Source organism: Anopheles moucheti, chromosome 2, assembly GCF_943734755.1.
Source record: "Anopheles moucheti chromosome 2, idAnoMoucSN_F20_07, whole genome shotgun sequence".
NCBI classification, from domain to species: Eukaryota; Metazoa; Arthropoda; class Insecta; order Diptera; family Culicidae; genus Anopheles; species Anopheles moucheti.
Window position 1 is genome coordinate 49,572,483 of NC_069140.1, and position 11,034 is coordinate 49,583,516.

The 11,034-nt window shown below is 41.7% G+C and overlaps 1 protein-coding gene across 1 annotated transcript; it reads left to right on the plus strand.

The window, feature by feature from the left end:
- Positions 1–3,395: 3,395 nt before the first annotated feature.
- On the plus strand, positions 3,396–4,728 carry LOC128297489 (stromal cell-derived factor 2). The gene is made up of 4 exons (XM_053033138.1): positions 3,396–3,556; positions 3,794–3,992; positions 4,064–4,191; positions 4,258–4,728. The coding sequence occupies exons 1-4, from the start codon at positions 3,478–3,480 to the stop codon at positions 4,518–4,520; spliced, it is 669 nt and encodes a 222-aa protein (XP_052889098.1). The 5' UTR covers positions 3,396–3,477; the 3' UTR covers positions 4,521–4,728.
- The last annotated feature ends 6,306 nt before the right edge of the window (positions 4,729–11,034 follow it).

Genomic DNA, 11,034 nt, shown 5'->3' on the forward strand with positions numbered 1-11,034 from the left:
CGTTTAATTAAATGAACAAAATAGTGCACTTTTAATGCACCCTTACACTGAACTACTACCACCAAAGTACCACAGACATGGGCATTACATGTGGCAGCTACCTTCAAAGACCTTCGGAACATTGGCCACTTTTTTGATGCCCACTCATGCACACACAAACACACACACGCTACTCCGCACCAACACCAACGCAACAGCAGGTCGCCACAAATCAGGTCCACGCGCCACCAGTGTCACTCGGGGTGTACGAAATGAAACGATCGAGAAAATCGGTGGGGGGGTGGAAAAAAAATCCAGCCCAAGACGTAACGGTGGCGTACCGTCGGGTCGATCTACGCCAGCTGAAGGTAGCGTCAAGGTACGCAAAGTAGCTTTTATAACGTACACATGCTCACAAACGTTCCGCACCCACACACGCGATCAATCTCTGCGCGATCTACCACGCTTCGAATCGGCCACCCTCCTCAAATTCAAACGTTTGCATCTCATTTAGTGACGTTGTCGCGGTAGAATGACTAATGAAGAAGCGCACCATCACCATGCTTAAGGTATCTGCACAGCCACGATCAGCTTAGATAATTCTCACGTGTATGATCACTTTCTTAATGCCTTAAATGCTCTTGTTTTATATTTGCACTAGCGCCACCAGTTGTTGAAAGTTTTATATGTTAAGTTTGCATTATCGGTCGGGATTTTTATATTTCTTGCCGTGAACAATGTTTTTCTTCTCCCACTGAAAACTAGTTTCGGCTAGCGTAGCAAGTTCGCACATAAAACATTCGCTTTCACCGTGCATGGATCACATATCCAACGATCAATCCTTTCCGTTCGATGTCCGTACGATCTTTCGAATGGTTTGCCCGCTCACTAAACCGGCTAGTGGATCGTTAGCTTCAGTTCTTTTCCTATTTCAATGCTGTTCACTGCAATCATTTGCCAGTAGAGCTGTTTGCACTTAAAGTTACATTTGTTCCATCGCAACACACAAGAACGAACGAAGGCACGGAATTCGCCACGACAGTATCCCGCGCGAAGATCCGTGTGCTGTGCGCCGTAAAGGTGAAGGCTTTGACATTTCGAGAGAGCAGCATAGTGGCAGTCGCTTCAGCACTGGCCGGACGGGAATCGCGAGTTTTAGATCGGTGTCTTCGCAGTACCATCACCATTGTCACCCACTTCATCAACAGCATGCTCGATCACCATTGTTTTTTTTTAATCTACACAACTTACAAATCACAAACGAAACATACTTTAACACGCGAATTAACCAAGATGCGAATGATGGAAAGTGACTGAATGAAAGCTTCACTGTAGCGCATTGAACGCGCTGCTGAGAGCAAAAGAAAAACGCACTTACACTGCAGCGTACGGTTTACAATCGCTTGGAAGCAAACCTCACTTCTTTCCCGTGCGTAGAGCAACGAGTCAGCACCGCCAGACGACGCGACAGCATGCGACCAGGGTTCGTTGGGATCTGGTCGTTGAAATCTCTCTCCTCGAGTGAAACGCCGCGCTGCAGACAAATCGAAGCAAAGCAGCAAATGGTGTGGTGTTGGTGAGCGCAGCGCAGACAAAACCAGTTGTGGCCCCAAATGCATGTGGCGCAAGGAAGTGAGCACGCTCCGGCTGCGCTTTGGCTGGTACTGCTGGTCGTTCGAAGAGTTTCTGCATCCACAGTACATATGCGCTGGAGCCAACCTGACTGCACTCTCCCCCGGTTTGGTACGAAAACCATTTAATTCGCCCTCCGTAGGCTTTATTGCTTAGAATGGTTGTGATTCATTTGTACTCTGCTTTTGATCCTTGGCAATGTTCGTTACTGTGAGAGTGATGCTTTGTTTCCGCGATGTATCAACAGCTGATCAAACATGGGAGCAATGGATCCCATTACTACGGTTATATCCTATCATGAGTCACGTTTAACATTCCGCTACCAAAACCCGAAGGACATTTTTACTATTTATGATAATGCACACTTTGAATGAATCGGATTTCGGCCGTACTATTGATGATGCATCAGCTGGGATGAAATAATTTAATTTCTGTTGAACCACAACCACAACCGCATTGTTGCATGTGGTGTAACAACATTCTTTTGGAGAATGCACTCCACTTTTAATTACATTCAAAATGGATGCTGTTTTACTCTTTATTGTGTTTATGCAGAAGATGCAGATATAATCCATTACAGTAGTTTAAGTAGTAGTAAATGACGTTTACATAAAAAAAATACAAATAACTTAACATTAAACGAACTATCAGTTTTTATTCTCTAGTTTCTTTGCGCAATCACCAAAAACAGTAACAACCATGATTTATATTTATATTACGTTGCAATTAAATGTTGTTAAAGAAAGAAATGGCGAATATGTTCATTTAAGTAGAAAAATTATATGGGAGCTTCAAATACATCTATGAATACCGGTTGAAAGTAGGTTAATCGTGTTTAAATTGTTAAAACATATTTGAATTTAAAACAAATACATTGGATCATAAATTTGGTCGTGAATAGTGATTTTGTGTAAGAAATTAAACATCAATTATGTCTATGTTTGCTCTTAAAATAGACCAGCTTACAAAATAAGCCCTTTTTTCGTTAGAACGGTCATATCGACTTATTTTCTCATGTAGCCGGATGGTCAGTCCTAGCTATGCGAGAAAGCTCCGGGTGGGATTTTGTTTAAGTCCTGCCGTGTGAGCCTTACTTACTAAAAATACTTAATGCATTGACAAAATGTGTGACAATTCATTAGATTTTCATGCCAAAACTACAATTTAAATGCCTTTACAAATTACAATTTAGAAAAAGAATTTATAAAATGTTGCCAACAGTATTAAAAATAAACTCTTATTCTGTCCACATACCAATAACAAACACAATGAGAAGTCTTTCTGAGAAAAGTAGTGGTATGATAACATGTAAAAAAATGTTTTGTTGCATTTTGTAAGTTTGAACAGCTTTTGGGTCAGTTTTGAACTGGTATAATGACAGTTCGGTTTATACCAGCCCCAAGGTGTATTATCGTCTAGGCTGGGATCCATTTTGGTGGGCATCTGTCAGACTTTGTTTACAGCGTAAGAGGTTCAGTGTTTCGCAAGCTGATTAAAAGTTTCATTCTCATGTTTCTAATCCGTGAAGTACGCTGAAAATCGGTTATCTAGCTCAGAAAATAGTATTTTTCTCTTGATGTATCATTCCATGCATGAATAGATGCATACAACTCCAAGAAACCATTTGAAGTTTGAAGACATTAGTTTAGCACTCAGAATGAGTATGAGAAACACTGGACTATCACCATACCTACTTCCCCTCGCCTACTCTTTCGCCCGCAATGACACAAGAACTGTTCTGTCATGTTGAGAAATGTCAATTTGCTCTCGATTACACTGTACACGGTCGCTTGAAGAGAGTTCAGATTTGGCTCGAGCGCTGAAGATATTTGCTAGGATCTATTTTCTAACAATCAATTCCCGAGGATGAGCATCGCACCTGTAAGCACAGCATCGCTTCTAGTCCTAATCTTCAGCATAGTTTGTACGTTCAATTTCATAGAAGGTAAGTTGCGCTGGCTAGTACAACGAGGGTTTGTTTTGCTGACGAGTGTGCTGGGAAGCGTTGATTGGCCGCAGCCTTTCGCTGTGTGCGTGATGCTCGGACATGTGTGATAGCAACATGAATCGGTTGCCGCCGGTGCCAACAATGCTGTGCGTTATTAGAACCACGTCAGTGAAAACATTACCCAACATAGAAATCATGCTCCACGCATTCTAAGCAACTGTCTTGTGTTTTTAGCTGCCCGGAACAACAGACATGTGACCTGTGGAACGGTTCTCAAGCTGCAGAATGTGGATTACAAGGTGCGGTTACATTCGCACGATGTAAAGTATGGTACGGGGTCGGGTCAACAGTCGGTGACGGCCACCGAACTGCAGGAAGACGTCAACAGTCACTGGGCAGTGAAGGCTGCGACTGGTAAACATTGCGAACGAGGGTATGTAAATGAGGTTGGAAGTTTGAAGCTCCATCGGTTTCTACGCTAAACTAATGTATCCATTCCAACAGGGAACCCATTAAATGTGGTGACACAATTCGTCTGCATCATTTAGCTACGAACAAGAACCTACATTCGCACCACTTTCAGAGTCCTTTAACGGGCAATCAGGAAATCTCAGCCTATGGCGATGATCAAGGTAAATCAGAACCGCTTTAACGAATAACTCGGCCAAAATATGATCTAACGAGGGCTTTTATTTCAGGTGAAGGTGATAGCGGAGACCACTGGTTGCTGATTTGCTCCGGTGATAACTGGGTACGAACAAATCCGGTTCGGTTCCAGCACATTGACACCGACATGTACCTTGGCGTGTCCGGACGTACCTTTGGGCGGCCCATAAATGGACAAATGGAGGTGGTTGGTATGCCGAATCCATACTCCGGTACGGAATGGATCGCTGCCGAGGGTTTGTTCATTCATCCGACGGAAAAGGACAGCGGTTCACGGGTTCACACTGAGCTCTAAGCCACGCGGAACAAAAATGCATATTGCATGACTCTTATTTATTGTGGACTCCGCAAGCACAAGACAGAAACTTAGCATTATCTCTGTTTTACTGCGTAGATTTGAGACAACGGATCGATTATGTAGCTTCGTTTCGATGAATTCTGTGCAAAAAAAATATAACATCGTGATACGGAATACCATTTAGTGACCAAAGCTCTTCTAAGTGACGTTCTATGCAATACTATCGATGGGGGAATACATTGTATTTGGTTCATTACTTTTCCATTGGGTATTTAATACCCAATACAAAATATTTAATTGCAACACTTTAGTACTCGTCGGAAATTAACAAGAGGAACTCTGCGAAAAGGTAAGAGTAGATGCAACAAGATGACATTATTGGCTGTAGAATTGCATATGTGTACTGTTGTCATTCTTTTCTCCAGCGCTGATTTGCAACTTGTCACAAGATAAATTATTATTCATCCAAACAATATTGCTAAAAGGAGGAAAGCTCGTGCATTAACTATTTTTTTGTTATTTATCAGCAAAAGCTTTCATATTGTTTTGACCGCTCTCTTTGTCGTTCGTGCTCTCGTGAATCAAAAATTCTCTCCATTAACCGTTGTGTCTGGATTATAGTTTCATACTTCAAGTTATACTCCATTTCCATCAAAGTGTGATATTTTTGTAGTTTATTGTTTTGTCACATGGTTTTGTTTTGTTAAAACTGATAAAAATCATCGACAGTCTTAGTGAATATAGATAATCAAGCATTTATTCTCTCCACCTCATTAGCAAACCACTTGGCTGCAACCAGTACGGTTAAGAGAACTTCATTCTCTCTCATTTGGTGTACCGTTCGAAAGCTTTCACTTCATCTTGCTGTGGAGCATCGTACGGTGGACGGAAGCGAACGCACTCCCAATTGCATTTGAGACGCGAAACAACTCGCAGGTGGTTTGTACAATCCGTAGTGCTCGGTGCAGAGGGCAGTGTGAATACAGAGGAAAAACTATTTATCAAATTGCAGTTGGCATTACAAATCGCAGCAACCGAATCGGATCGAACCGCATCATCTACGGTGCAACAACAAGCGCCGATTGCTTGGATTGCGTTGTCTCTTTGCCTTTTTCTGTGTGACTGGGTTGTGCAACAAATAAACACGATTCCCGGTAAGAGCCAGTCCGTGCGTTGTGTGCTAAAAGGTATCCCTTATCGGTGTTGATTGGGTACGTTGATTGGCGCACGAATTGATCGATTATCCTTCTGCGTAGTGTCACTTTTGTTCTGAAAAGGCACACTTCTGTTTGGCTTCGAAGCGATTGTTGTCAACAGTGGGAGCCTTGGTACACGGCTAGGGAAAGGTGTGTCCGACGTTGGTGTGTGCGCTCGCTTTTGTGTGACGGCTTAGTGTGTGCGAGAGCCATTTCTCCGCGACCCGTGCGTGCGTACGCGTGTGTGAGAGAGTGAAAGAGCAGGAAGATATCGATTTTTCCCAATCTCGTTTGGTGTGTGGTGCCTCCGGATCGCGATGTTATGAAGAAAGATGTAGAAGGAAACTATCCATCCATGCTGATGTACGTTTAGCTCGTGGTTGGTACCATATTGTTTTTTCTTTTGTGTGTGCAACGATTCATTGTAGCGACGTGCGAGTAAGTTAGACGCGAGTGTTTCATCCGTTTTCCGAAATATCAACACAACATAGCACCACAGAACCAAATTGCACTCAACTACCGGTTCCGATAGGCTGCGCACAGTTTGCATAAATAATTTTGTGCGAACGTCTTGATATATGACCAAGGGCAGTGTACACGGCCAAACGTGCTAAGCTGTCACCTATTGCAGTTGTCTTTACATTTGGGTTCAAATTTGGCATTAGATTTCTGCTGATACGATACAACTAGCGCGCGCGCGTGTGTGTGTTTCGTGGTTGTTTTCTTCTTTCGGGTGCGAGAACTAATTCCAACTCTGCCGCGTGTAACAACAACAAACATATTCGAAGCAGCTGTGTGAAACGCGTGTGCCAGCCCAGCAAAGGGCCGTGACGGCATTTTGAGGTGGTGAAGCGAAGAAATAAGAGTGAAAAGGTTTACTTCCTTCCTTAGAGTTGTATAATTTCGAACAGTGTCCCCAGTTTCCTGCGGATAGTGATAGCGGAAGTTCCAGCTTCAAAATGTAAGTCTAATGTTTTGTTTTCGTGTTGTTAACTTGTTCATATTTCCGTTGTTATGTTCTCTATACAACTGCATACACCAGTTGATGGCCAGCTGTACAGATAAATGCAATTGTTTTATTGTTCAGTAACTCGAGTTTTAGTAGTTTGTTCCATTTATTTGCAACTGTTCGTTCGTATTACTTAGTTTGTCTATTGAAACGATAGCATCCACGCACCCCGACATTATTATGTACAACTTGCAAAAAGCAGGAGAAACATCCGGGAAGGGAGTTGCAAAGTGACACTTCACAAGAGAGAAAGAGCAAATAAGTTGGAACAGTAATGTAAAAGTAGAAAATGATTAAATAGAATACAATTTTGGCATACGCGACAGAGCGAGAGCGAAGAGGTACACGCAAACGCGGTTTTGCTCACAGGAGTTAGAGACTTCTCTCTCACTGTTTCACTGTGTTTCTTCACCGCCCGCAGACAAACGTTGGATAAAAACAAGTTCTATTTACCGCTGAACACGTCACAACTCCCTCGGCTAATCTCCGGCTAGCACGCATACCGATGCATTTCCTGCTGGAATGTGGCATAAATAATTTCTCTCTTCGCTCGAACCTGTCTGCTCTATTTTCAATTTACTTTCTCAGTGCTTGCTAGATCAGCGTTGCATATGGTCGTTGGCAAAGAGCTTTTAATGCACAAGTCTGTTTCTGTAGCCAGATGGTTCTATTGTTTACACAGTTTTACTGCACTTAAAGCAATAGCATGATAATACGAGCATTATACGACGAACTTTTAGTATTATCTCAATTCTTGTTTATGTGCAATTTATTTTTACGACAATTTATGATTGGATAACGAGTTCAATAACACACGAAACTGTATTATATTTTTGATTGTCTCATATGCTTCAAAATGCACACTTCCGTCAACTTTTCTAAAGACATACACGCTCAATTTGTTAAAACTCAATTAGCAATATCTTAATTCGTTTTGGCACGGTCTAATTGCCAAATGATGGAAAACTGATTAACATCCTAATTAAAACGTTTCAGGCAAACGTGTTTGTCTCGAGCTAGAAATATAACAATTTCCGTTGTTTGTTGATATTGCCGACATATTTCACACGTGTTTAGGGGTTTGTTAATTACTTGCAAAGCTGTTTAATGCCTTGAGTAGTTCACAAATACATCTATTTTAAGTCGTTTCTTACAACAACATTTCATTATTATTATTTTATTGAAGGAGATGATTCATTAGCAATGAATTTCGCATTAGCATTTCTCCTTATTATTAAAAATTATTCAAATCAAATTCTAAAATTCTCTTTTTTCTATACTTCTCATCCATTACTATGTGTAAATTTTGTAAAATACTATTACCTATTTTGTGTCCTGCTAATTGGATTCTTATCAATGTGTCTTTCATTAAATATTTAACAAAAGACATACAGTAAGCACCGGGAATGTGCTTGTGAACCTTAGGAGTAGTGTGCTGCTCCTCCTTTGGGAATGTTGACAGCTGACAGCAAGCAAACGGTTACCTCATCTTCAGTCGCTAGTCTGCATGGACATATACTGCCAGCTCTTCTGGCGGCTCAGGGTTGAAAGGCTAGTTGGTGAATGCTACTAACACACACACACATGGAAGAGTCGCTTCCAAGGCACCAAAAAGGATATTCAGTCCTATCGTTGTGTTCGTGTTACCATCCAATGTCTTCAGAGCACGTACCACTCTCCTCTGCTGTGGTATGTTTTCATCTCCATTGCATTTTTTTTGTGTGCTTCGGTTATCCTCTTTTGGAAAGCTTCCATCTCTGCAAGGAAATGTCCAACTGGTAGTGTGGTTCGCAGCATACATACTCTCTCTCGCTCTCTCTGTGTTTCTCAATTTTCTCGCGCTCTTCATCGAACCAATTCCAAGGACACCGATAAGGACTTACGCAGGATGCCATCGATCGAACGAATGTCCTCGTATCGCAACGACGGAATTGAGTTACAGTTCTTGATAAATTCCTGTGTCCTCCCTACCTCGCCGCTATATCCTTGTTCTTAATGTACATTTCCTGACGCCAGCGTTGAGTGTTGCCGCCTAGTTCCCCATACGCGTTGTATGGAATTCCACGTGAATATTTGTTTTTCTCTCTCCGAAGCGTTTGTTACTGCGAGCGATGGCTAGTGTTAAGCTTATCTGTTACAAAACAGATGCGAACGAAAGCGGTTGAGTAAACTAGCAGAACGAGCAACAAAACAAAGTATAAGTTCAAGCATAAACAACGGCACACACACACACACACGCTGTTGTGCTTACCCGGGCAGTAGTGGAGTGGATCCTGCTTCTGCTTACATATTCATGTTACTCACACACCCACAGTTTTGATTACGGCCTGAATGTTGGACGCGTTTGACATGTATTTTAGCTTTGCTTTTCTTCGCCTTTTTTTTGTGTGTCGCCCCCATGTTGGCCTCGACCATCCCGGAAGGGATACATTCGATTCGCTCTTAGTTACTATGCTCATGATTTCCAAGCCACAACGCTGGCCGTGTTGCGCTGGAATTACGTAACCGCTCCACGGCGATGGTGGCTGGAAGAAGTTGTTTTTTTGCGTGGTTCGGAACAATTTACTCCCGAAAGGAGTTATGTAAAATGGCCCGATAGCTAATGTAGAGCGAACAAAAGGAAAATATAGTATTTTACCGAATAGATATAACGTTTTACACGATAATCAATAATCATGACATAATTAATAATTCGACATGGGTCTTATTGGTGTTTCCGTGTTTGTCTCATAAAACATTCTAAGCTTTTCAACGATACAGTATTGATTGACGGATTGATGGTTTCGAACATCGAATTTTTTGCATCATACGTATATTGATTTTAAAAATAGATCGTCAAAATCAAGCAGGCAGAGATTGTTCGCTTGAGCTTCGTCCTTTATCGTACAAACTACCTGGCGTCTCCATTGATTAAAAGCTTTCGGAATTTATTGATTGCATTTGCGATGCACGTATTCGAAAACTGTAAGATGGAAGCCATGTTTTAATGATGTATATTTTATGCGGTTGATGCCTCGGTTAAGCAATCCGAGCAGATTTTATGCCCTACTAGGGGTGGATTGTGAGCGGACGGATTCAAATCCTCACCAGAGCTAGGAAACCACGTCCTTCGCGAAGGAGAAAGGAACAAAGCTGGCGACTGCGGGTGACTGGCACCAGCTCCCGCTGTCAACAGCTTGCCGTATGCTGGATGGGATACCTTTTTCGATCGTAAAACCTTACCCGGTCTCGAGTGAGGTGCTATCTCTGTGTGGACGATTTTCATCAAGTTTTAATGAGTTTTTACAATACCACTGCCAAACAGCTTTCCATTGACCTTTTCCGGGGGTTTAAATTCTAAACATGGGGAACAAAAAATCGAAACACCCATAAAACCTCAACCTAACCCCTTTGGTAAAGGATGTCTTATCGCAAAAAAACACAAAGCGAGCCACACCGATGATAAAGCGCCCCAGCCATGGCAGCGTGGGCCCAACAAACGCAATACCTTTGCGCAGTACAGTTGTCCCGGGCTTTGGTAAACAGGTTGGGTGAATGGTGAAGGGCGTATGGAACAGTGTCGCTGTACGATGGATTAATTGGAGAAAATAATTATTTAATAAAAACAAAATAAATCATACCTTTCTGCTATTCCACCCTCGCGCGGGTCCAACATGGATGAATGTGGAACAATCGTTTTATTGAAGTATTATTCTACGCTAAGCTTATATACGATTAGGATGTCATTTTTTTCGTCCATGACGTATTGTGTAGAGCTTAGCTAAATGAATTATGAAATATGCAGAGGTTCGGTTGGAGAAACATTTTTGTAAAGTTGAAAATAGAAGCAAAATGTAGTATTTTATAATTTTTTTTCTCGAAAAAGACAGGCTTTAACAAAAAGCTTTGCCATGTTCAAACAAGTACTGCCAAAATTATTCCACAGTCGGTATGATGTGTAGTATCATCCATCCAGTACACATTCGGACGCGATTCGGCACTCGTGTTACGTTCTTAACGTTTGTACAATCCATTAGCATCACACATCCCATTGAAGGTTGTGCAGAGTTTGACTCTTGTTTACTGATACTTGTTTATCATGTAGACAATAGGTGTTAATTCAACGAGGCAGACGGCGATATGCGCAAAGACGTTTTGATCATCGGGTGGAATAAGATATTAATGATTTAAGCTTCAATTCAAGTTGGGAAACAATATATTCTTACGAAGTTATGATAGTATAAATATTATAGTACTTAGTAAATATTTTATACTTTTATTCGCTTTATACATCATAGCTTGAACGATCTGATCTCCTCATAGTGAT

What these genes read in the sequence shown, in the direction of transcription:
- LOC128297489 (XM_053033138.1), top strand. Translation starts at nt 3,478, where the DNA reads ATGAGCATCGCACCTGTAAGCACAGCATCGCTTCTAGTCCTAATCTTC. An exon ending in TACGTTCAATTTCATAGAAG is followed by an intron (nt 3,557 to 3,793) that starts GTAAGTTGCGCT and finishes TTGTGTTTTTAG; the next exon opens with CTGCCCGGAACAACAGACAT. An exon ending in AGCCTATGGCGATGATCAAG is followed by an intron (nt 4,192 to 4,257) that starts GTAAATCAGAAC and finishes CTTTTATTTCAG; the next exon opens with GTGAAGGTGATAGCGGAGAC.